Genomic DNA, 27,486 nt, shown 5'->3' with positions numbered 1-27,486 from the left:
TACATTGGGAGAGCTGGGTCCAACAAATGTCATGCCTCTTCTGGGCATGTGCTGGGCTTGACATTGGAGGTGTGACACATTTAAAGTAAAGCCACAACTTTTTTTGTTTTTTAACATCTGTAAGTAGCCTTGGTGGCTAGCAGCAAACATTAATTGAAGGAATCCTTTCATCAATTTGTTTCTCAATTTAAAGGAACTGCCATCTTGATCTTACCCAAACTTTATTAGGAATAGAAAGCCTTTGCTATATTTTATTGGGATAAGATTTTTTCCAACTGTTTGGACATTCCACAATCACGAAGGCAAGTAATTTCAATCCTGTCTGGCAGTTTTATTTTTATTAAGTTGCTCCCTAAACTACTTTTATCATAATTTGTAGTTGGAAAATGTAGCTGCTTTAGAAAAACAAAAAAGAATAAAAGAGTGAGAATGAATATTTTAGGTGTCTAAGCCAACTGAGGCAATACTTATTGCATATACTGAAGAGAGATGATGAAGCTGTCAAAGAGTTGAGAAACCAGATGACAAAGCCAAGAAATGTAATCACAGCAAGCAAAAAAAATGAAAGACAAGTACAATTTTAAATCCCACATACAGACTTGATCTTAAATGCTAGTAAGGGTTTGGAGGCACTTTTTAGTAAATCTATGACTTGCCTGAGGCTTGTGGGAGGAATGGGTCCTAGATAAGTGCAGGCAGCAAAAGGGGGGGAAAAATGCAAAACATGTTAAAGATAAATGGAACAGTTCTTCAAATGTTAGAAAGTATATTGTTAATTAGGACCAGCTCTCTGATTCCAAAACCACAGAAGTTAAAATGGGAAAATATTTCCAGAATTGCCTATTATGTATTGTTAAAAAAAACCCTGCAGTAAAATGTATGTTTTACTTCATGCATGCCTCCACCTAATATACATACATACATACATACATACATACATATATATATATATATATATTTTTTACACTCCCTGACAGAGGAATCAGAGTGTTAATTCCAATATAGCTGGCACAGAATTAAATTTAAGAAGCTGCAAACATTTCAGTTTTTGATAGGTCAGCCATACTCAGGTTTTTCATGAACAAAAAAACAGATTTTTCGCTGCCAGGCTTTGGCAGGCTCCACTCACACCAGCTAACTAGAAAAGTCAGCATAGTGCCTTGATAGGCAAATTGTCATTGAAATCTCTCTGCATTGCCCAATCTGTCATATATATCCTGCAGTATTAGAGAAGGGAGCTATGTATGTTGCTAGAACACAATGTACAACTCTGTGGTATCCAAATATTGTAAATAGTAGTGATTTTAGAGATATCAACATGCTCATTTCATCAGCACTGTTCAGCACATTTTTCTTCTGTTTTCCTTTTTATCCTACCAAGTATATTTTGGTGAAAGAAGTTTCTTTGCCAGCAAAAATAAAATAGTGTATCTGAAAATAAGGTTTTCTCCTGCAGAGTGGGCAAGGATTCGTTAGTGGGATGTTTCAGCTGTAATGAGAAATAAGTTGATGACTGATTTATAGTTGTTGCTTATTACAAAATCCCACAATCATAGCCATTGAATTTTATAATTTTATATCATAAAAAATATTGGTCCTAAGTTTTGGGTGCCTGTGTCACGAATTAAAAATTCAGTGGCCCAACAAATTGGTCAGTAGCTGTACCCTGACAAAACCAAATAAAACATGCACACTGACATTGTTCATTTCACTGCATAATAGCAAGTCTTTGCAATAGCAAGTTCAATATATTAGGGATTTGTAGGAACAAGAAAAAATAAATTCCAAGGCTAAGGCTTCTCTAAAGAGAATGCCTTGCCATTGGACTCAACTCAAGACACCTCTGCTCAGTTTAGCTGATGGGATGAGGAAGGAGGTAGAGTCTCAGATAGGAGGACTTGAATAAACACAGTACAGTAAACTACCCACAGAATACCATAAGCTGTCAGTGCCAGGCAGTCACATTCTGTGGAGTCCCAAATGCTGGATTTAAGGCACAGCCCGTGGGTTAAAGCACCAAATTGAAATGGAAACAAAATATAGCTACTGTTATTCTTTGTTGGTTTGTTATTGTGGGGCCTGTTGGCATTGCTTGAAATTCTTTTTGTTTCTCCCTAGAAGAATTCCCTATCATAATACATTTAAAATGCAGCAGTAACTATAAACCAAGTGTTTTTAACTATGTGAACACACAGAAAAAGTGTTCTTGACCAAATAAAAATATTTGGAACATTTATAATGAAAAAAGTATTATTGTATTCAAATCAAGGTTCTAATGCAGATTTTCTTCTTTTCAGCTTCGAAATGCAATGGTGAATCGGAAAACAGGAAAATTTTCCATGGAGGTGAAGAAAACTGTGGAAAAAGGGGTACAGTGCATAAAATATACTTCCAGCTGTAGTTGTAAAGCAAATGGTTATTTAAATAACTTTGAGGCTGTTTGGAAAAGATAAGTTGTTGTTTTTTTAAATATGTTTTTAAAATCTTTAATAACCTTGAACTAGATATGCACACAGTGGGTGCATATACATGAGATACTACTATGCAGTCATTCCTGCACATTTATTTGGTACTTGTATTAGCAAGTACTAAATAAATGCGCAGTAACCAGAGTTACTGTGCAGTAGCACCAGCAATGTCTTTTAGGTGATGCTACTATGCAGTAGCCTGATACTGTACAGTAATGTATTAGCACTGTCTGTACTGTGACTCTCTACTGCGCAGTATTTTTCAGTTACTGCACAATCAGCGTCTCATCTAGACATGCCCAGTATTTTGCTATTAATGTTATCTATGGCCTCCTCTACACATTTTAGGCATTGTGCAATTAATTAGTTAATTGTGCAGTTACCTTAAGACCAGTTACATAGGCAACTAAGGGGGCTCCCACCTGCGAGAGCTTGCTTCTTGCTGGTACAGGGGGAGCCTGTGGTCAGGCTTCCCCCGCACTGGCAATAAGGCACAATGGGATTTAATGCATGATCCCACAATTATACCTCATGCCATTCATGTTTGGCATGGCAGGAGGTGTGATTGTGTGGATTGTGCATGAGATCCCATTGCGCCTTTATCTGCACGTTTAGAGAGGAACCATAGACTAACTACTTACCTTTTCACAAGTTTCTCATACCTAACTAACCATGGTGTTTTCTTCTCTCTTGCTCTGATTTTCTGAATCTAGAAGCGGGTATTGGTGATGACAAATGACTACTATTATACAGACATCAAGGGTACTCCTTTCAGGTAAAGCTGACCATAAAAAATGAAGATTTCATCAGACTTATTGGATATGCATTTGTAAAAACTTTGTGAGCTCATTAAAAACTCATCAGAAGGAATTGACAATGAAGTATCCCTGGACAATGCTGAAAATAGCATGGAAAAGGGGCTTTCCAGCATTCCTTTCAGTTTTTCCCTGGATGGAAAGTTTGTGCAAGCTCACTTAGGCAAACTCACTGTGTTTGTCATGGCTTACGTTTCATTAAAAAAATATTCATTTGAGGTTTACATTGAACAAGAGGTTTTTGCAAGTACTTGGAGAGCTATAAATACTATAATCCATTTAACTAACTACATATTGAGCCCCGTTTTGATTTTTTTTCAACAACAAAAATGCAATATAAATGGAGGTAGTATTTCACTTCCAACTGAGGTTTTGATATTTTCTTTCTCTGAACTATCTTCAGTGTATTTGTACAACTAAAACTAAGTAAGTCAGCCATATTATTTTGGCATATCTTTTACCAAACCATGGCAAAAAGTCACAAACTGTGTTTGAGTTAGAAATAATCTATTAATAAAAGAATATTAATTGTACCTTGCATTCATGGAAGGTGGTTGATAACTGCAATGCTCAACTGAAATTTTCTTCAGTGGAACTATTTAATAGAAATTAACCTTGTGGAAACACACTGGTGGATGGATAAAATGCAAACAGAATGCAAACTAAAACTTCTAATTTTATGTGCACAAGATGTCTGCACATACTTATGCTTTTTTAAATTTATAGCTAGATGATAAAATTCAATAGCCTTTGGTGATTATGTCAACCGTTATCCATGTAATATGGTTCACATTTTGGACTATATATTTCATGCAATGAGACTACTTTTTCCTAAAACAACTGAGAAAAAAATTAATAAAGCCTGCAAGAGGGCAAATTGAAGCCTCTCATAGCATGGGTATGGTAGGTGTCTAATGGGGTAGGAGAGGGTGGTAGGCAAGGCTATCTGTTGACGAGCCCTGGATGATTCATTGATGGAGAAGGAGAATGTGCTTCACAAAGCACACAACACTGGTTTTTCAAAGACTTGCATGGCATCTCCCTGTAGCAGGGCACCAGGGTCCCTGCTACTAGCAGTAGGAATAGGGCTGCTGAAGCTCCCTGAAGCTGCACAGATGTGGGTTGCTGGGGCAACCAGGCTGGTCACATGACCAAAAGGGGCAGGGCTAGGCCCTTATAAACAGCTAGGCCAAAGCCTACCTAGCAGTTCCTGTCCGGCAGCCTGAGGTGCAGGAGCTCTGCAGGAGAGTCCAGTGGAGCAAAGGCGAGCAGTGCACCCTGACCACCCAAGGGGATGCACCATGGCAAGGGTTGAGAGGACCCTGATTAGAAGGCCTTGCGAGAGAGCCAGGTGGGCCTAGAATAGATGCTTTAGCCAGGAGGCTTATTGTTATGTTACGGCCGGCAGGCTTATGGTTTAGTTTGGTTAAGGTTACATCGGAGGACCAGGTGAGGCTGTAGGGGTGTGAGGAGGCCTCACGGGAGCTCCCCAATAGTCTGGGGGTTCCCGGTGCCCAGTGGGGCACAGCTGTTTGCGCCAGTGAGGCGCGGTGTGAGGGGGCAGAGACCCCAACCCTGAGGACGGAGTTGGCCCCTTTCAGGGGCCAGGCACAACTATGGGCCACCTGAGCCCTGGGTGCGAGAAGCGCGAGCGGCGCGAGAAGTGCGGCACAAGCGCGAGCAGCGTGGCATAGGCCCCAGAGGGGGCAACGGGCACAAGAGGCGTGGCATAGGCCCCGGCCCCAGAGGGGGCAACGAGTGCGAGAGGCATGGCATAGGCCCCAGAGGGGGCAACGGGTGCAAGAGGCGTGGCATAGGCCTCGGCCCCAGAAGGGGCAACGAGCGCAAGAGGCGTGGCATAGACCCCAGAGGGGGCAACAAGCGCGGGAGGTGCGTGAGCTAGGCCCGAGAAGGCAGGTCTGGGGCCAGGTGGGGAAAGGGCCGCCTGAGCCCAACTTTGAGAAGCCCGAGTAAGGGCGAGAAGCACAGGAAGTGCGGCACAGGCCCCAGAGAGGGCGGGAAGCGCAGGCGCGCGGCATAAGCCTGGAGAGGGGCCGTCGTGCAGATTGGGGCCTGAACGATAAGAGCTCGACAGAGCCGAACAGAAGCCCGGGGGGGCGAATAGGCCCGGGAGAGGGTGAGAGGGGACTAGGAGCCCAGGAGAGGCGAGTGTATGACATGAGAACATCCGGTACAGCTGCGAGGCTTGGGGCGTGCTAAAGGGGAGGTTTGGAGGCACGCGTAGCCCTTAAGGCTGGGGTGCACCGAGTCACCCTATAAGGGACGGGGAATAGTGCCAGCATATTACCGTGGACAAGGGAATCGTAGGCAGACTCCCTTACCATAACAGCAAAGATGTGGCGGGTGAGACAAGAGGGTGCTAGGTCGCCCATGTGACACGGTAAGGGGGCGCAAGGGGGATCACGGCCACCCCAGCGGCCCCGCCCCATGACACTCCCAAAGCATGCTGCTGACTACAACAGATGCACTGGCTGGATGTCCTTCAACTGGTAGGTCATGCATTTTGGGGGGCTATTGATATCCTGTAGATGTTATAAACCCAGATATTTTCTTAACACATGTCAATGCATGTACAAAAGGTATTCTATACTGGTATTATATAAATTTACAGAAAAGAAAAGCAATTTTCAGTGCCCTGTGCATGACACATAGCATCACAGTGTATGGGAGCAGATATCGTATTTGAAAAAAAAGTATTTAATTTTTGAAAAATGTATTCAAAATAAGTTAAATCTATGTAAAAGAGGAAAACTGGGCAAAAATATGAGTAGCAGAGAAATTACATGCGTGGGTGACTAGTGCCTCCTGAGTCTGGGGGCGGGGACCAGATCATCGACCCCCACCCCAACCAATTGCCGAGCGCAGAACCACCAGTGGCAAAACCAGACGTGCACTTCCACCAGTACTTCTAGTTTTGTGTCTGGCACGTCCAATGGGTGCATAGTCAACCTCAGGGGGTGCATGTGCACCCGTGTGTGCGCCCTATATGTTGCCAATGATTATATGGAAAATGGGATCCTGATATAATCATTAGAATCTAAAGTTTCTGTCTTCTCAGCAGCTCCATTAGGTCTTATTTGTAAAAGTATGGGTCTAACTGCTGAGTATGATTTGCAAAAAAAACCTTCTCTTGTATTGTAAGGTCTTTGGCACATTAAGGACTAAGAGGAAGAAGGGACCTGCTGGACAAAAGTGAATTTAAAGGAGTTTGGTTGCTAGTTTCCCAGCAAATGAATAGTTTGCTGTACTTCTAAGCACAAAAATGTTGACAGTTGCTACTGGCACATCAAGCCCCAAATAGCATTCAAGTAGCTAATTTAATAAATATAATCGGTGAGCTTTTAAAAAAAACTCAGCTATTAAAGTTGTTCACTGCATGTGAACTGGAAATGTTAGACAGGAAAAATAGCGTTTAGTTTCTACAATTGTTTGCACTTCAGATTTCAAGGTCTGCTCTATTTCTCTGCACAGTTTAGGTGTGGCTCTCTCCAGAGGACATGGCAAATATTTTTTCAGAGGGAACGTAACTATAGAAGAAGGTAAGATACCGCTCTGCTTTCTCATAGTGATTGCACAATAGTTTTATTGTTGTTCTTTAGTAGGCCTAAAGCTTGTACATTTCCCTCTAGATTCCATTGGGGATTAGATAATTTCTGAGATACCATCTTCAGATTTTTTGCAGTATTTAAATGTGACATGTAGTCAAAATGTACTTACGCATTTTCCTTTCCACAAGCTCCTTATTCGGAAGTCTCTCTTAAAAAAATCAGTTCTGATGTTAACAATCTTAATAGAGCAAACTTTAAGCTGCTTTATAAACTAAGGCTTTGGAAGCAATTACAGTGGTGTTTTGCTTTTCGCAGGTTACATTCTGTCTGCTCCTATCCCACAGTAAGTGAAGCTGAACTACTGTAATCTACCCCTGAATGAAACAGGTGGTGTATTATTGCAGTTTAGCTCCCACTTTTTTCTTAGTTAACAGAAAGAATTGAAAAAATGCTCTTTTCTGAGCTGTTATTTTTGATAAATTCAATAGTACAAATGGGTGGAGAACTCAAGGCAATGATTAACAAGCGTTTCTACAATGAGAGAAGAAGAAACTATACATGGATGAGGTCAGAAACAACAGAAGAATCAGAGTATCCTGCATAAAGAGAATCAGGAGAGAAACAATATAGGAAACTAGGGAGACAAAGATACTCAGGGACATCTAGGTAGCTAGCATGTTTGTGGCAGCTATATCTTGGCACTGATCCTTCACAGCAGAGAATAGCCTTGTTCTGAGAGGATTAGGGAAAGAAGTCAGGTTTCTAACAATGAGAAGTTCAAAGATATGGTTCAGGAGAGTAATTGTAATATCATAGGAAAGACACTGAAAAGATTGGGTTTAGTTTCTAGTTCTTGAGATCATTGATTGTCTATGTAACCTCAGGCAATCAGTTAATTTATGTGAGCCTCAATTCCCCATCTGTAAATTTGGGACAATATTCCCTACTTTACAGGCCTATTGTGAAGATAAATATGTTTGATTTTGTGAGGCTCATAAATCATATAAGTGTCTAGAACAATAGTTTCTAACCTTTTGGCTAGGGACAGATATTACACATACAGTGGTTTAAGTGATCAGAAACTGGTTTAAACCTGTAACAGACCATAAGTTCAGTACACATAAACCAGTTTCAAAATGCCTAAAACTGGTTTAAGATAAATCTGGTTGAATGTAGTATTAGACTTAACTGATTTGGGTTTGGGCAATGTCTCTCCAAGACCTCTTCCTGGTTTAAGTTAAACCAGAGTTCCCCAGCCTCCCAGGTGCTTTGCAGTCCTGCACTGGGATGGGATGGGATGGACTGTTTGCTCCACCCCTCTGCTCCCTGGCTGGAACTCCGACAGAGACTGCAGGTACAGCATTGTCTGCTTGGCTTCCCTCTGCCCTACGCCCCTTCACTCCTCACTGCTCAAGCAGGGATCCCCCCTCCCTCCTATCTCCTACAGCATGGACCCCAGCCCCATGGACCCTAGGCATGTGGTATGCTAGCTAATGCTGAGAGGTGTCTATGTCTGTGTCCCCAGTCTCACTGGGACAGGCAGACAGAACAGTGTCCACTTAGGGCTTTTTGGAGCTCATGAACAGGTCAGCTGGTAATGCCCCTCCATTTCTTCCTTGGAAAAAGCTGTTTAAGAAGAGGTTGAATTAATGAGAGTGGCTTTTGTTTCGTTGATGGGCTGATAAACATTATCATCCCCCTGCTGGCTCCCTCACCTGACAGGTTTGATGCAGACAGTGTGAAGAAGCATGGAGAGGGAGTTTGAAAAGCTCAGTATCATCAACAGATGCATGCACTGCAACCTGCCCCCCACTTTTGCCTCAGAGGGGTAGCTGGGGGTTGGGGTCTAGCAACACTCCTGTCCCTTGAGCAGTGAGCAAGGAGAAGTCTGTGTGGAAGAAATCAAACTTCGCATTGTGCTTGGTATTAGAATTCACAGACTCAGTCTGAGTTTATTGGCAACTATACCATAGAATCATAGGGAGGAGATCTAACAGAACCCCCCCCCCCCCACAAGTTAACATACCTTTTTATACCTAAAATTGTTTAAACAAAGCATCCTTGAAAAGAAAGTCAGGGGTAAATCATAACAGTTGCTTGCTCAGCAACACATTTTGTTTTGAAAACTGTTATCGCCTTTTTTGTTTTCAGGAAAGGAAGAACATTTGTTCCAGAAGCACTGTGCATGGAGTCATAATAAGCAGAAGAGTTTTTCTTATCTTAAAACATTTTAAAATACAAAGCAAGACCATTTTTTTTCTTCACTCTTTTTCCTTAGTTAAGTTAAAGGCCTGGATAAATGTATAGTCAAGTTAGAGGGGCCTGGATAAAACTTCAACACCTGGGACCATGCAGGCAGACCTCCCTAATCAGAGGTCCTTCCAGGGCCTATCCCCCACCCCAGCACTATGAAAGGGAAGGGAGTGCTGCTTCAGCTTCTAGCCTGAGCCACTGCAGGGACATGCCTGCATTTCTTCAGTCCAGAGGGAATGTCTGTCCAGCTGCAAACTGGTTCAACCTAGACAGCTTGCATTAACTGCAAAGATTGAATTAATTCAGGCTCAGGCTTTTTGAATGTCTGTCCCTGGCCTTTTAGATTCAAGTCATCCCTGAACAGTCTTGAGGCACATGTAGACACACTAGGAAGGCCCCTCAAAAAGGTCATTTGTTTTCACTTGTTTTTTTTAATATAGACCAATACTATAGAACAATTGTTACTACAGAGCAATGCTTCTGCTTCAAACAAGTCAGAAAGACCACAGCAGATCAGAATCTTTTTATCACTCTGGGTTCCTAATATAAAATCTCTAGGTTTGTCACATGAATTATTTTTGCATATCTATCAGTGCTAACGTGGTGTGACACCCTTGTAAGTATGTCAAAGCACCTCAGGGTGCTGCAGCACCTTGATTGATAATCCCTGGTCTAGATAGAAAAGTAGAATGGTGAGACAATTACAGCTATTTACAAGTTGTTTCTGTCATATTTCTTTTCTGAATTCTTTCATCTAGTCCCAAATATCAGCTAATCTGTGTTAAAGGTCAGTCTGGATATCTTGTTATCACATTTCCTACAGTATAGCCACAATCAGCACTCTGATCTTTTCTTCCCAATCTTCTCCACTTCTCAGATTCTCTATCAGTGATCTCATCACCATCCTCTCAGCCCCTAAAGACCATGACATTAATTTTTACTCCTCAAATTAACTACATTGAAAGAAGAAATCTTGCTCAGGATGTTCAAAACTTGTACAAAATGTGTGTGCCCACATTTAGTTCTATGCATAAACCCCAACTTTATGCATACAATTAGCTATTTAATTCATGTCTTCATGGGTAAATCTTAGCAGTTAGATGCAGATAAATTAGACCATTTTCTCTGATATACTGAAACAAGATTTAAATGGGTTAAGAATGCCAAATGCATATTTGTAAGGGTTCTATAATAAACAATACACTAGAATAAGCTAATTCTAGGCTACTCCTTACACTCTGCACTTTCATGAGAGCACTGAGTCCATTTTAAAGAGAGAGGCAATCCTGTCCCAAATCTCTAAAACCATGTTACTAAAACATAAAGGGCTTAATCAAAATTATAAGAGGAAGGGAAATCAAAGTTCAGTCTAATATTTTACTTTAATGCACCTCTGTTTGCTCAGGTCATCTTCAGACTTCCAAACATATCATAGGAGCAGTGATATGAGTTAATACCTAGGCAGAAACAAATGAGTTATTTCTGGCCTTTCATCCTCAATTCCAATTTACTTGGCTTTTAGCAGTTTGTTACTAACTCTGAAATGTATTTGAACATAGTTTACTGTGATTTATTATACCATGGTGATAATGCTCCTTCCAAGAATGAAGAGTTTATATTATGAGGTATATGTAAATAATCATCTGTTATCCAGACTGGTCCCTAAATAAGTCATTATTATTCCTCTTACAGGTTTGCATGATTTAGAACACCCTGATGTATCTTTGGCAGATGAATGGTAAGCCTTAAACAAAGCATGAAATTGGTGTCTGTTACCAATCTTTGCTTTATATTGTTTGTGCTTACTGTGCCCATGTCTTTACATGGAAAAAGAAAGAGAGTGTGCTTATAAATATTTATGTTTTAATTTTTTGGCAACATTTTTTAGGTCATATTGCAACACCGATTTACATCCTGAGCACCGTCAAATGACTCAGTTAGAAGCCATTAAGCTCTACCTCACAGGAAAAGAGCCATTGCTTCAATGTAAGTATATTGTTAAACATATTTACACTGATTAATTTTGTAAATTATCTCCCAACTTGACATAATTAATGTAGTTGATAATATGATGGGACGGCCATAGTTAATTGAGATCACTTTGCTAATTCTATTTTTCCTTAGCTGTATAAAGCAAACTATTGGTACAGTACTTATCTGAATTAGTGTTAGATAAATAAAGGTCTGTTTTTTCCATTGCATACTATGTTGTCATACCATTTCATGTTTTGGTCTTAATTGTATTAATTTTACAGGATTGGGACGAGTTAACATTCAGATGGATTTTCTAGGGTAAATACAAAAATGCTTTAGGACTTGTTTGAAATATCAGGTTGTCTTTTTGGATGAAATGTAAGCCTAAAACATGGAAATCTCAAATACCAGCATGAAAAATTGCATTCATCAATCTAAATGCTGTTGTAATAACAAATAGATAAGATATCCTTCACTGTTTCATCTGAAATAGTTGCTGGTACAGTTATAATTGCTGCCAAGTTCCACAGAAGCATTATGTATGAGCAAAACATTATGTATGTTTTGAAACCTGTGCTGTATCTTTAGTGTATATTACATACAGTAGGATGTAACATCCAATCTACAGTATCCATGGAAATTTTCAAGAGCAGATTAGACAGACACTTGGCTGGGATGGTTTAGTTAGATATGATGCTGCCTTCAGCAGGGGTGTGGGCTACCATGAGTAGGATAAGCTTATGACACAATCTGAAATCCAGGACACTACCCCACCCCTGCTGCAGGCAAGAAGGGGTAGAGGGGAGGCCAACACTAGTATTACTATTCAGACAGATGAAGAGTCAATGGCCCATTAATGACCCATTGTTTTCTTCACAGGTGTTAACTACCCATTTTAAATGGTCATTCCACTAATCAGACTAACCTGTTGCTAACTGCTAGGCTTCCTATTTCACAACTCCTGAAGCTCCAACTGCCGGCACTGTGCCCTGTGCCCAGGATGCTCATTTTAATCTTCAATAGCCAACTATCAAATGAGCCTACAAAATCCAGGACTGTCCCAGCCAATCTGGGGTGTATGGTCATCCTACTCATGGGGTCCTTTTGGGCGAACTTTCATATAATTCTATAAAGAACCAATCTGGTTTTAGTAGAGGAAATAGAGTATAAATAACTAATAGTTATACATTATGCCACCAAAAATTATTTGATTATCTTTCCTTATATATGCATTTCCTCTCTCATGCATTTTGCTATTGTTTTAATGCATAATAATAGGTGATAAAGAATTGATCCAGGAAGTTCTGTTTGATGCAGTAGTGAGTGCACCAATTGAAGCTTACTGGACAAGTCTAGCACTAAACAAATCAGAGTAAGTGGTGAAATATATATGAGCATTCTATTTAGTTTTAATAAAGTATGTGCTAGTATGTATAGTGAAAAATTAGAAAGGGTTATGAAACGCTATTGGAAAAAATATCAAACTTTTAAGATATTTTTTTAAATGAGATACTATGGTGTATTAAGGCTATCTAAGGAGCTGATTCAAATAACAAAAAGTATGATTATGTTTTAAAATTATAAAGAAAAATTCTAATCAACTTTGTATGTGATCCTAGTCATTTAAATTTCTTCAGAATTTAAATCCTTGATCTTTACTACGGCGAATAAAAAACCTAACATAAAACCTTTATCTTACATGTTTACTTAAAGCTAATTTTGAAACATTTTGTTTAGATTTGTCATGTTTCATTTTTTATCAATGTAAATTTTGAAACTGACCACCAGTATACAAATTGCAAATATTTGCAACAAGCTGTTCAGAGTTATTCTTTGAAGATATTACTTACTTTTTAAAAAATAAATGTATCATTGAAACTTGTAATGTATCTGAGAATAAGTTATATGCATAAAATTAAAGTAATAATTATTTTTTCATTCAATTAGTCTAGAAATATGACACATTTATTTAAATTTTCCAATCTTAACTTAGAATCAAGGATGTTACTGAACTGTACATTAGCTGTCTTGTATTTTAGTTTCTATATAAAATATAATACATTTAAGCTGTGGCATTATACAGAGAAATGTTGCATACATTGGGGAAAATAAGTGATTTGATTAGCAGCATCTGTATGAACTATTGCTGTTGAAAGGGAATTCTGGATGCTATCCAAATTAGGTTTGGTTAAATTGGTATGATTTTCTGTGTTATATGAAAGGTATATTACTGTAAAACCGTATATGATATGGTAAAATAATTTGTTGAGGCTGCTTTGTAATTACTGGAAATACATTTTTTTCATCTCTGCTTTTAGGAAAAGCACCAGGTAACTGTTGGTGAGAAGAAAAACAAAGCACAGTAAAGTGTAGATTTTGCTTCCGTAATCTCAAATGTTTCAAACAGATTAAAAGTTAGTTTAGAAATATTCAATAAAAGTTCAGTGTATAAAGTATTTTAATTATTCAGCCTATTAAGTGAATAAGCCCATTATCATTTAGAACTGAATGGATAACCAACTTCAATAGTATCTTGGCCTACATGCTATGGATTAATCACTCTCCTCTTAGGAGATAAGAAATTATTGCCATAGATATAACTACCAGTTATATTTATATACCCTAGGCAAAGTGAGTTAAATACATATGTCAGTGTAATCCTCCAGCATAACAGAATAGCAGTAGTTCCACCACATGCAGGTAAGGCAGCTGCAAAGAGGGTGTGCAAAGGAGACTTTTAGAACCTGTTTAGAGCTGTTATACTGCTAAACAAGAAGCTAAATGAAAGGCAGCAGGATGGTCAGAGGTGTGGTTACTCGTTGGAACTCCAGTTCTTGTGTATCTGAGTAGAGGACTATAGGATTGCAGCTCCTGTAGGGATACCTGGGATGGCTTTAACCTTTAGCTTGGGTATCCATAACAGTTTGCCACAGTAGCTTGGCACTCAGTCCAGTCTAACTATGGAAATATTTACCCAAAGTTTCCAGTGGTTTTTGCAGTCCACGCAAAACCCTGTGCTGCTGGTAGCTACACTGTTTCTGGTTCCCCAGCTAGATAATTTAAAGCTAGCTGCAGGTGTACCTGTACCTGACAATTGTACCGCTCAACTGCAGTGTAGCAATACCACAGATATGGGACAGTGGCGAACAGGGCCACATTCCCTAATTCATCCTATGACCTGCAATACCAACCTTGAGGAGTTGTGTGGCATAGCTATGCCATACCTTTCATCTCTCAACCTCCATCTAATTCAACCACACAAACCATATATAGCCAGTTTGAGGAAACCAAGCCTTTGATCTCTTGGAAGGGGCAAGAAGCTTTTCAAAGCCTTGGAATGGTTTTATCCTGCATGGATTTATTTCAATCAAAAGAAACCAATTTTTCAGCAAACTTAAGAATAAGAGGATGGCGCTCAAAACGCCAGTTTAAAAAAATGTGCACTTGTACTTTCTATGACTCATAAAATAGCCTTATCTGTCTCCTGTCTGGAAATCTTATCTTTGCTGGTGAGCTGCTCTGTTTATTTTAGAAATTCTGACAAGGGAGTGGAAGTTGCCTTCCTTGGAACACGGACTGGTCTATCTCGTATCAACCTGTTTGTGGGTCCAGAACAGCTTACTAATCAGTAAGTATCATGGTTATGTTTGATAGGCAGATGTGAGGGCAAGAAATATGTTTATTTTTAGGAGACATTCCCATTCTTCCTCCCCAAAGTTTCACTTTAGAAAAGTGAAATACCGAGAATAATTTAAAATAGCTGTATGGCCTGCATTACATGTTACTCTTACTGTATCTTCTTGGACTACTGTGCTATTTTTCACCTGCTTGTTAGCTATATTAGGGGCCTTTGTTCAGTCCATATGTCTATTTTTGTCCATCCCAGTCAAGTTAGAGTCACATCTTGATTCCTACATATATCATTAAGGAGATCCTGTGGCTGCAAAAAACAAGGGAAATGTGCAATTTTCTCTTGAGCCTGTCTCAAAACAAATGCCTTCAGATATTTCTAGCAGTTAGTCATCCCAGTTATGGAAAAGCTTCCCATGGGAGGTTTGTTAATACTTAGTGTATGTGATATTATTAAATCCAATGTTTAATTATACTTATTCACCTTAGCCATTTGGTCATAACTCAGCAGTTTTGCATGCCACGCCAAATGAAACACAGGTGGTCAAGCTGAATCAGCATCTGAGTGGTTATGGAAGTTGGTACTCAAGGTGTCAGCCCTAGCCAGCACCCAGGTAATGATGTCCAGTTGGCACCGGGGTGTCATGTCAAACCAACAGCCAGGTTCCAAGAGGAGCCAGACTGATTCAGTACCGAAGGTGTCATGCTGTGTCAGCAGTCCTTCCATTTGTTTCAGTGGTGTGTAAAACACAAGTTGTTGTAGAAGTCACTCTGGGCAGGCTGACACCTCAAAAGCAGAGAAGTCAACTACACAATTTTTTGCAATGAGGGCTGTGTTCTACCTTTCCCTGTGGCTTGGTCCTCAGCCTTTTGACTAAGAGCAAGCAAAAGTAGGGGGCATCTGAACCCTAAGGTCTTCAGGCTTGGGGCTTGCACATAGGATGCCTGCCATGTATTGGGGGAAAATATGAAGACCCAGACTGACAGGCCTGGCAGTAGAGCCTCGCAGACTTGAACGATTGAGCTCTGCTCAGTCAAGATTTAGAATTTGACTATTGAGCTTTGCCTAGTAGAATGTGGAACTGCTTTGGTCTTTGAAATGAAATTTAAAAAAAAAATAGTATGTTGGTGATATTTACACCATATATATATAAAAATGTAAGTGGAATACTACAATACAAGTTGGTGTTTTAGAGCTGAAATGTCATAAAGTAAAGCTGAAGGAATATGCCCTGGGGTTTTACTTTTTTTAATAAATGTTCTATTATTACCATATTACATTGTCAGTATTACAATCCTTTATCAGCTCTCCAGACTTTTCACTGAATACGTCAATCCTTTTAATTGAACCAGTAATATTTTATGCAATTCTGGAAAAATCAACTTTAGAATAGTATTCAGCATTGTGTAAGAATAGAAGGGTCTCTTGTCTTCTAAGTAACTTTGCTTATCATTAAGTTGCATTGACAAGAGTGGAAGTGCCTTTAAAGGCTCAGACATTTGAGTGTGAGAGGCTTTTAAGAAAGAAACCATTCATTTTGAGCTTCTTACTGCAACATGTTCTAGGTTTTGTTTCCTTGGAGAATTCCTGTTCCAAGGCAATGCAAAATATACACGCAAATGCAAACACATGTAGACATGCCAATTTGGGGTTAAAAAAGGCACTTAAGTTGTATGTCACTTTTGGATGTAACACACTTTTGGATGTACACACTTTACCTTCCTCTGCTTAGGGTAGACACTGCAAATGCTTTGCATTGTACCTCAAAGATCAAGAAAATCCATATGCGTCCTGTGTAAAGTCAATATGTAAGGAAATCATCTTTTTACATGTATAATAACTGAGGATGTGCTGAATGTATCAGTCAGTGGTACTTATCTGAGAAGAAGACCTTCCCTTTTTTACCTAAGTTGACCTTCCCAATGTGCTATCCTTTTGGCACGGAAGAATATACCAGAATACATAGTTCACTACCTCCCATTTTATTTTCTTGGCAAAGGAAGCGGCTTATCATTTTGGCCGGGCTCAAGATTGGAACCTGAATCTCTCCAGGCAGTTGCTTTTGCTACAACACCCATCCATGATACACAGTTAGGCTATAAACTAAAGGATTTCAATATGCTGCTAGAAAGAAAAAGGTATTTTACACTGAAAATTCTGAATTTACACAATAGTAAAAATTACATAACTACACTTGAGCACACTTGGGCTTTTTCAACTTTATCATAGTTTTCAGTTTATTCATGGTTATTACAAAATTCATTATGTCTAAGAAGCTGCCACAAGTATATCAAGAGTAATGATTAAAAACTGTATTAAACCATTTTGTTCTTCAAATAATATAGAAACCAATCCAAAAATAGTGTCTTTCCCAAATGCTATAATTTTGTTTTGTTTTGTTTTGTTTTGGTTTGGTTTTTAAGCTTGAACTGTATTATGTGATATGCAAAAAAGCAGCAAGTCTTTTCTTTTTTCTTCTGTTTCAAGAGACTTCCTGACATCTGAAGACAAGGAGAACATTTTTAATGCTGATCATTTTCCACTCTGGTTCAGAAGAGCTGCAGAACAGATACCTGGCAGCTTTGTCTACTCAATTCCATTTAGCCCAGGTGTGTACATTTGTCATTTAAAAAAAAATGAACTATGCATACTATTGGAAAGATTCCAAATATGTTGTTCCAATCAGGAGAATCAGAGCCTCAGGCTCTGAAATCTGCATGGTAATCTGCATTTCTGTGACCAGATGGGATTCTATGATGCTCTGTATTAAATCTAAAGGCTGCGTCCAGACAAGCGTGGCCATGTGGTACGTGGTGCCACAGACAAGTCTCTGGCACTACTTATCACATGTTAAGCTGTTTTCCATGCTGAAAGGGAACAGCACAAGTGCTTTTTTGACCCCTGCATATGCAGGGGTCAAAAAAACCTGCACCACAAAAAGATGGAGAAGCGTGTGCGGGGGCAGTACGTGCCACTCAAAACCAGGAGCCGTGCTCTAGTTGCCAGCCAGGCTCTGTGCAGCAGGATTGCCACTGCTGCTGCCCCAGGAGCCTCCCAGAACCCCAAGTAAGGTTTCTGGGGCCAGGCCAGTGCTGGTCCCAGCCTTCCCTACCCTGTCTGGGGTAACTAGTGAAGGCACCAGAGTGCACGTAGCACAGGCTTTCCCAGGGGCAACTAGCGGTGGCACAAGGTGTCCCACTGCTAATTGTCCCTGGGGAACCAAACATCCACACTCATGTGGACATGGCCAAAGATGTGATATAACATGGAAGAGTTTGATTTTGTCTCCTGAAGAATTTGAAATAGGAATAACTTCACTGAAGTCAGTAGAAACACTTTGTTGTAAAACCAGTGTGAATGAGAGAAGAATCCAATACACACTGATATTCTTAATACACAGTGAGGAAGCTTTAAGTAGCACCTTGATTTGGCAAAAGCTGAAGGCAGTTGTATAACAAAAATGAAAGATCTTTGCAAGAAGGTTGACATTAATATTGTGTTAGCTGCCTTATGATAGAGGAGAAAGAAAGAGTAGAAAAACTGAAGTGCAGCAAAGGGATTAAAAGAAGGAACATATCTTGGAGAGAAATTAGTGTCAAGTCATTTAAGGGGATGTGGGAATGTAATCTGTTTTTAGGCTGAAATTTTCAAAAGCAGGTGGTGGAAATGAATCACCTGCTTGATGAGTGGCTCAGTTTTTTAACCCACTTTTGAAACTCTTCGTTGCTGCAGCATCTGTAGCAATAGTCATACTGTGTAAAAAATATCTTTCCTTCCCTCCCTTATCTGTATACACCTATCTATGCATGGTTTTAAAGCAAATTAAAGCTTAATCAACCTTGAGATTGAGGGATTGATAGTGCCAAGAGACCCATAATTTGATTAATCTCTTCCACCAAGTGGTAGATTGGCATTTTCTTTATTATTTCTTAACACAATGAACTTTTGTATAGGTTGAATTTACAGCATGATATGTTCAATAAGATAAGAAAAATAAGATGAATCAAGTCCCAGAAGAGCAAGTGTCCACATTACATAAAAGTACCAGCACCACTGACACCTTTTGTTACGACTTTTAGGAGCAAACCCTATTAACACTGGATTTTAGGAACCCAACCATTATACCTTTGTTCTGGGTGGACACAACCCTCAGATCAACCACAAGAGCTGCCAGTTGATAATAGGCAAGTTTATTGATACAGAGTAATAACAGAAAAGCAACAATACAAACAATCAAACAATTATATATCTACCAATCCTAGGGCTGTCATCAGAGACAAAGTACATCTGGTCAGGATGCAGGCTCTACTCTGAGGTTCTCTCTCTTAGGTGTCGGCAGTCTGGAGGTGGGATGCCAAAGCCCACAGCACCCCCTCCAGTGGAGTGCATGAGATGGGATGCTGGTATACCCTCAGTGCATGGTGGCAACAGGAACCCTTCCCAGGGGACAGGGATGGGGATGGGGACCCCTCTTGGGGAGAAGAAAGAGGGGCAGGGAGGGATGGGACAAAGGGAGGCCCCTTTGTTAATCTCAAGTTTCTGCTTTTCCCTCTTGATGTCTCCAGATGACTCTTCATCCATGGCTATCTCTGGTTGGTTGTCTCTCTGTGGTCACATGTCTACATAGCCTTCTAGGCATTCTCCTAATTTGATCTGCTCCCCAAAAGTGGGACTTGGACCCCTGCTGCTCTGCGACTTTGTAGCTGGTGTTACTTATCTCATGTTATGGGACAGTATGGAATATACTTCCTCAGTTTTCAGGCTATGTGTCCTTGTTATGTTAGACAACCTGTCTGAACACATGCAAGAACCTGTCTTGAAGGCTGTGTCCATCCATTGGCCTTGTTGTGCTAGACTGCCCATCTACTTTCAGGGCCATGAGAAGCTGTGTATGTGTCTCCCATGCTCTTTAGAAATCCATTTAACCCCTGCTGCCCATCTTGACCTCTTATAATGTATATATCTATACCTATAAGCCAATTCCCAAAAACAGGCCTTTAAATACTGTTTCTAAGCCAAGAAAGCCAAGAACTAGTAAGCTGTAAAGACTGAGGCACCTCATAGGGACTTTGTAGAGAAGCTTGAAATATTTCTGTCTGTACTATAGTTGTTCTCTCAATAAATAAGGGTCAAAGATTGCCAGATTTCTATTTTTTCTAGATTTGTATTTATACCAATGTGTAATGTATATTTCAATCTAAAAAAACCTCTGTAGTTGAACTTCTTTACAGTGCTATATGTTGTTTTAATTTTAATATTTTTTTTTAATTTTATAGAAACAGAAAACAAGAGCAACAAAAGTAATGTGGTGACAGCTAGCACTGCCATTCAGCTGTTGGATGACAGAAAATCTCCAGTGGTGGCAGGTAACATTTGTTTGGTCACTCCTATACAAAAGCCATATATGAAGTCTTCACATTCTCTTACAGCTTTGCTTCAGTGAAAATTTTCCATTGAAAGAACAGCTTGGAACATGCAGAGCGGGGGAACATACACAGCATGCTACTGAATACCCTAATGCAGAATCCACTGCAAGCCATCACTTCTGTGAACTTGATCCTGCATTACTTGTACATGCAGAAATCCCTGTAAGCTGCTGGTTTGACTCAGCAGAAACAATAGCAATGAACAAAACAAAGAAAAAAACCTAAAGGCAGAGATCTTCAGAAGCATAAATGAGAACACATTATCTCAAGTAAAAATAAGCATAAGAAATAACCTCTCTGATGTAGTAAGGTTCACCCTGCTTCTCAAAATTAAATGATATACTTAGACTCAAGGGGTGCATCTACATGTGCACTTAAGGTGATGGAAAAAATTCCAGTTCAGTTTGCGCCAGAGTCAACTGCTCCTGGGTGCAGTGTCTACATGCACTTTGAGCTGGGGTGGAGCAGTCCTGGAGGCTTGAGGGTCAGCCTTGGGCTCCAGGCAGTGGTGTCGGGCAGTGAAGGGGCTGGCTGGGACACGAGAATGCTGAATGTGTGGAGCCATGTGGCTAGGTGGCAGGCAGAGGTCTGGTCCCATGCTGCCTGGGTTGACCAGGCACAATTTTCACCTAAATTACTTTGCCATAAGATAGTACTTTCCCCAACAGTACTATCTTACAGCAATGTTAATTAGTTTGCTGCACCCTAAAACCAGCACACGTGTAAACTGTGATGCTTTACTGCAGAGCTAATTAGTCTACTCTGCAGTAAAGCACACTTGTAGATGCACCCAAGAGCCATATCCACACCAGTGTGGACATTTGGTTCCCTGGGTACAACTAGTAGTGACACATTTTGTACCACCTAGTTGTTCCTGGGGTATGTCTGTGAAATGCACACTCTGGCATGCAGCAAGCATCCTCAGGTGGAGTAGGGGAGGTTGGTATCAGCACTGATCTGGCCTCAGCAGCCTTACCTGGGGTTCTGGGGGCCTCTTGGGGCTACAGCAGTGGAGATCCTGCCACACACAGCCTGGCGGGCAGCTGGAGCATGGCTCCAGCCAGCCTGGCTTTGGTTTTGAGTGGCATATGCTACCCCTATGTGTGCTGCTCCACTTTTTGCTTCCTTGGGTTTTTTTGACCCTGGATATCCAAGAATCAAAAAACACCCCTGTACTGCTGCCTCGCAGCATGGAGAACACCCAAGTGTGCAGTTTGTGGTGTTGCAGATGTGCCTGCGGTGCCACGTACTGCCTGGCCGTACTCATCTGGATGCGGCCAAGGAGTTCAATTTATTTAGCTATTGAAAAGAAAACTGAGAGCTGGTTTCTTCATGCTCTATAAATACAAACACAAGGAACACTATCAAAGTCATGAAATCTAACAGTTGGAAGCTAAAATTAAATAATTGTGCTTGAGGATATAACATGTACACTTTACCAGGGAGAATAATTAACCATTGGAACAACACATTTGTCAGTCAAGAGTGAAAGTTTTTTTTTTAAATATATTCCATCATTCAACCTCAGATATTGGATTTGCAGGAAGCAGTAAGTTCAGGAAAGTCCTATAGCTAGCATCAAGTAGGAGGACAGGCTAAATAATCAGTATGGTTTTAGCAGGCCTTAGATGGTTTTTAATTTGCTGTTAGTGATCTGCTTCTCTGTGAACATTCTCAACTTCCAAAAATTTTGTGAGCCTGTGAAAGAGAAAGAGAAAAGAGATATCCTTTTTTGTGGAAGCAGAGTATACCCCTTCTTATAAGTGCATTGAAGTCTATATGATGTTCTTTGTTTTAAGGAAAGAGAATTAGAATTAGAGAATTAGGTCTGAAGAGTGCCCAAATGTGGTGGTGGGTGAACTAGGATTTATTTTTACCTCGGTATATGATTTCTTAAGATTTTTTTTTAATAACAAAGAGCTGATTTCGTACACTCCTTATTGTTAAAACTTATTGTTACCTACCTTCAAATCTGCAATCCAGGTAATTAGGCTGTGGTTAGGTAAAGTTATTAACAATTGTTTATTCCTGTTGTATCATTATAAAAATGTTACTGCTGTAGAAATGCTATTCTTTTTCTTCTAAACTGGCTACCATTTCCAAAAAATGCATGAGGAAACTGAAGCTACTCAGTAGAATTGAAGCCTGCAATGCATATGAACACTATTTCACCAGTAGTGTGTATTTCCAGCTTTGGAAGGGAAGCAATTGCAACCAGCCTCCTCAAGCACTTAGGTTTAGCAGATTCATTCTGAGAGGCCGGATGACTGAATTGCTGAGGTGGGTCTTCCCATATTTAAAATTGCACTTTTGTTTCTAGCATCATTAGCAGTGGCTAATATATACTGTGACATACTTCATTAATACATGGGAGAGCTGGTAATTTCTATATGTTAAGGAAAGGATATACATTATTATAGTATGCATAGCAGCAATTCCAGGTTTCCTTTACTTTATGCTGTACATTCATTCCTGGAAAATGGTGCATAACTCAAATTTGTGTAAAGGGAACCTATTTTAGAATATAACAAATAAGGATACGTTCCAAGACCTCAGCTCTACTGACCCCCAGACCCATTTCCACGACTTTTACAAGACAATTTTAGTACTCACCGACAGCAGACAGTGAACACAAGCACAGGGGGGTAGTGAATGTTTAGTTGGTGTGAAGAGAGGGTGGTAAAGGCTTCGTTGATGGGACCAAGGAGATGGGTGGGAGATAAGCCAGGGGGATGCTTAGAAGTTATAATGGTGGTGGCAACCACAGAAACACGTGTCGCAGACAATGAGTGAGGAGCACAGATCCATACAGGAGACTATATTTTGGTGTGTGTCACTCCCACAATGCACCACACAAAGCAGCTGACCGTGGGGTTCCACCACACTGATTGCATAAGACTGAATTTACCTTGCATATAATGAATTTTTGGTATAAAAAGAGTCATTGCATAAGAGTGAATTTGCCCCTACAAAACCTGCATAAAGTGAGGGAAGCCTGTATTGTATTTACTCAAATCCCCAATCAACATGGGGAGAAAGGCCCTTGTCTTACATTCACATACAGGGAGCAGGGGAGGGGAGGTGGCTGCTGTGGCTCTGCCTCTGGCTCTCAGCTTGGGTCTGGGTCAGAGTTCAAGTCAGCCCACAGCAGCCTTCTCCTCTCCTACCTCCAACTTGTCCCCTGCAGCTTCTGTCCCTCTGTCCCTTTCCCCCCCTTACTGTCAGGCACAGTTCAGTTCCAGCTCAGGCTGGGGTCCCTCCTGGGCACTCAACTTGGGAATTCTACCCCCTGCCCAGCCAGTCACCAGCGCTGACACTGCTTCATGGCCCACCAAGGGCTGAGCTTGCACATGCTGTGCTCCAGGAGGGAACAGAGCCTAAGCAGTGTCTGACAGTAAAGACAGGGAAGTAAAGAGGCAGGGACTATGTGGATGTGGAGGAGGCAGAGGATGTGGGGAATGGGGGATGGGAGGGTAGCAGGGGTAGGGGGCAGGAAGGTTGCCAAGGGAAGAAGTGAGAGGATGGAGGGTAAGGGGAGCCCCTTACCCCTCCCCAGCCACCTGACACTCCCAGCCACTATTTTGTCTGCTGTAGCAGTGAGAGGGATATGAATTTAAGAAAACCCTCTGATAATTAGATTCTATACCTGGAAAATTATAATCTACGCATATATTTTCCATATATAGAATCTAATTCAGGGGTGGGCAAAATATGGACCACGGGCTGAATCTGCCCCACCAACTGATTGTATCCAGCCTGCAGACAGACAGTCTGTAACTCATGGGATACAGACCATAGATGGCTGATTGACAGGTGCCCTTATATATAATGGCATTTAAAAATGGAAACCAGTGATGATACAATATTGGTTGTCCCAATAAAGGATTGTTAGAAGGCCCAATCCCACTCCTTGTCCTGAACAAGGGAAAATCTAACGTCATTAGATCTGGTCAAGAAGTTTTTGACAAACTCTTTGCCAGAAAATTCTGATTTCTTGAAACTGGGACTTCTTGCAAAAAGAAATCTTAGCTGAGAAGAGTTCCTAGAGCCAGCTTAGAATCTCTGATTGATGAGAATGAAAAGGAGAATGATAAATCGCCCAAAATAGCTAGTAGTTTAGCAGTTAGAGCACTTACCTGGAATGAAGCAGGTGCATTTTCAAGCCTTCCCTCTGAATCAGCTTTTCATCATTTTTTCTATGCGGAAAAATGGCCCAACTGAAATCTACTGAGTCAACATTACATCTTAAATTTCACAGCCATTGTTAGGGGGAAAATGTGGTAAAGGACAGAGGCAAATTTCTGCCCTTATAATTATCATCAGTGGATCTTTATTGTCTCCATAGAATGGACAGTACCTTGGATTTTCATATGTCATCCAAAAGACCCAAAAGCAATAAATTGCTGTACTCATCTGACCTACCCCATAAGAAAAGACTGAGCTAACCTGACCAGAATGTACAGGCACATCAAAAGTGTTGTTTAATTCAGGGGCATGAGTAGAGAAACACTCTTATAGTCCCTTTATTGTAAGACAGTTATACTTAACCTCTTTAGCACCAAGGACCAGATGAGTAGCACAGGGTCAGTCTGCTGGCTGGATCACATGTGCTGGCATGATCTTGCTCATGGGGCTATCTCATCTGACTCATGGGGCTCCTGAAATTTGACAGTGGAGGGACAAAGACTGTGTTACTTGCTGTGCCCCAGGCTCTGCCACAGCAATTAACACTGCTATTGGTCCCCTGCTGCCAAATTTCTAGGCCTGTGTGGAGGCTTACAGGTCAGATGACCTGGGTCTGGCCCACAGGCTAGATCTGGGCTGCAGGATGAAGGTTGAGCACTGCTGTTGTGAGGGGACAGAGACATTCTAGAGAAATCTCATCTAATCTACAAATGTTTAATTTCTTTTGCATCTACTTGTATTTTCACAAGCATGGTATTTGCATAGAAAAGGAGTTGCATTTTCTTTGCAAAGTATGAGAATAACCAATTACAAAGCCACTATGAAATGTGTCCACAGGTCTAATGTTTCAGGATTTGCAAAAGTAATGTGATACTTTGTTAATGTGAGGCAGTTTAAGCATTTGAAAGGATTCTCAAGTATCTCTGCATTACACTCTGTGGTTTAACAAATACTGATTCTGCCATTTGGAAAAGAGCTTTCTAAATAAGAGAGCTTAAATAGTAGGTGTGTAAGAAGATATTGCCATTCTAAAAATCTCATTTGAACATTATCGGTATGTTTGTTTCAGAATAGAAAGGTTACAGTAGAAAAATAGCTTATAGTTACTAGAAGAATTGGCTTGTAACAACAACAGGTGTTTTCGTGTTGCAAAGTCAGTTATTAAGAGCTGTCTTCTGTTCTAACTAAAGAAGAAATGACTAATGCCACCTGTTGTTGGAAAGGAAAAGTGCAAAATGATCTCGATAGTTTGTATAGTACCTAAGCGGGGTCAGGAAGAAGCTGCGCAGAGGAAAATAGCTACTCATTATTGGGTTAGTGTTTGTTTTGATTATTTCCTGTTGAAATATTTTAAATATAAACTCTTCTTGTGGTCAGACCCTTATGTTAAAATTACTTATCCTACCACAAGTGAAATAATAGATGTACCTTACATGCTGGCAAAACTTTCTATGATTTCAGTATTTATGTCTTTAAGTCAGGACATTATTGTGTTTAAAAGCATCATGACATTTATTTATATAGTAAGAGCTTCGGCATCTGAATAGAAACCAGGCCTAATCTATGCCTAAGCAGCTGAGACACCTAGCTTAATGCATTCCACCCAATGCTCTGTGGCCCAAATTCCAAAAAGGATTGGAGCTGGGGAAATGAAAGAAGAGGGCCTTTGCTCTGAAGATTTCTCATACTTCAGTGTAATCAGGGAAGAAGGAAATGTATGCTTGAAGGAGGGTAGCAGTATCCACTGTACCCAGATTTTTCTGGTAATCATCCCTTTCAGCCAGAGTTTTGTAAAAAAAAAAAAAAAAAAAGGCTGAAACAATTTCTATACGCGTGCACAACCAGCCATGGGAACAAACCAAGGAAGTGTATTGGTAATTGAGTGCAGCTTTACTGCTTCAAATGTCTTGGTTAGGTTTTTTGTTTTTCTTTTATACGTAGAGCAAAACTGCTTTCTTAAAAAAGTGGTCTCTAGATCAGCCAGTCCTCAAGAGCTTTATGGGGTCTAGGCCAGCAGGATAACCATGAATATTATGAGAAGAATAGTCCTAGGGACCAGATTTTGCCATTCATTGGTACAATGAATAAGCCGAAGAAGTATTCCTTTTCAAAACAATAGGATTATTCATGAAGCCAGTTGTTTCTCTGCAAGAATAAGGATTTCTGAATCTGGCCAAAGTCTTAGGAACATCAGTTATATTCACACTAAGTAGAGTACAGAAGAACAAGAGAGATTCTTTCTGTCTGGTAACACTATGGTTAATTTCTCCATGCTGTGTATTTATCTTTGCATGTGGTATTTAAAGTTCCAGTAGCCTGTCCTTCAAACATTATATAATAACAAGCCACATTTAGCAGGTGCCAATAACTTGGTAGTAGTTGGTGACATAGCACAAGGACACTGTAAGTGTTGGATTATGTACTGTTTACTGTGCTTGTACATTGTGACGTTGATAGGAATAAATTCTTGTTGAAAGATTTTTTTGGAAAGGAACAAGTTGTACATAGCTTACTAGAATTAAGGAAATCCCTTTAGAAAACAAGAGATGTAGTTACTTTCCACTAAAACTAGAAAGTAATTGAAAGGACTATTTTGTTTAGTCATGCTTGATCATTTAAAATATAAAGTTTTATATTTTAAAAGTAAAAGTATTGTACTTTTGTAATGAAATGTAGGAAAAGAAAGATAAGGACAACATAGAGCAGTTCTTCCCTTCTCTCTGATTTTTTTTTTTTATTGTGTAGTCCTAATTTCTCAAGTAAATTATATTATGCAAGCATAGAGCAATGTGTTTTACGTCTTTAAATAAATCATCCCATATAAAAACACAACCAAAGCATTTTTCCTTTCCAAAATTTAACTTTTCAAGGAGGATCTTTATTCCATACAAAGGAAAAAATGGAATTAAAAAATGTTAAAAAATCTCAACTGACCAGTTTAAACTTTATGTAGCCAAATCCTTTTTTTGGCCACTATTTCTTTTCTAAAGCATTCATCACCTTCAGAGATCTAAGTTCAGTACAATGATTGTTCAGCATCTTTAAGGACTTGCACTCTAAATTACCACTATATTTTAATCCTACACTAGTGCTCCATGTGCAACAAAGCTGTTCAAACTCACAAATAGTATTTTCATCAGTCTTTTTCATAGATCTCCCAGCCCC

At 40.1% G+C, this 27,486-nt stretch overlaps 1 protein-coding gene across 1 annotated transcript in view; it reads left to right on the top strand.

The window, feature by feature from the left end:
* Nucleotides 1-27,486, top strand: part of CACNA2D3 (calcium voltage-gated channel auxiliary subunit alpha2delta 3) — a gene marked incomplete at its 5' end in the record, with an annotated part of 852,337 nt that overhangs the window by 689,936 nt on the left and 134,915 nt on the right. The window contains 9 exons of the mRNA XM_019537014.1: nt 2,298-2,369; nt 3,182-3,243; nt 6,776-6,843; nt 10,798-10,843; nt 10,994-11,091; nt 12,358-12,451; nt 14,612-14,707; nt 17,198-17,319; nt 19,987-20,076. Of these exons, the coding sequence (XP_019392559.1) occupies nt 2,298-2,369; nt 3,182-3,243; nt 6,776-6,843; nt 10,798-10,843; nt 10,994-11,091; nt 12,358-12,451; nt 14,612-14,707; nt 17,198-17,319; nt 19,987-20,076 (748 nt within the window). The remainder of the gene's footprint in view (nt 1-2,297; nt 2,370-3,181; nt 3,244-6,775; nt 6,844-10,797; nt 10,844-10,993; nt 11,092-12,357; nt 12,452-14,611; nt 14,708-17,197; nt 17,320-19,986; nt 20,077-27,486) is intronic.

Source organism: Crocodylus porosus, unplaced genomic scaffold, assembly GCF_001723895.1.
Source record: "Crocodylus porosus isolate Cpor-Errol unplaced genomic scaffold, CroPor_comp1, whole genome shotgun sequence".
Taxonomy (NCBI): domain Eukaryota; kingdom Metazoa; phylum Chordata; order Crocodylia; family Crocodylidae; genus Crocodylus; species Crocodylus porosus.
Note: the sequence above shows the minus strand (reverse complement) of the source record. Positions and strands in the feature narration are given on the sequence as shown.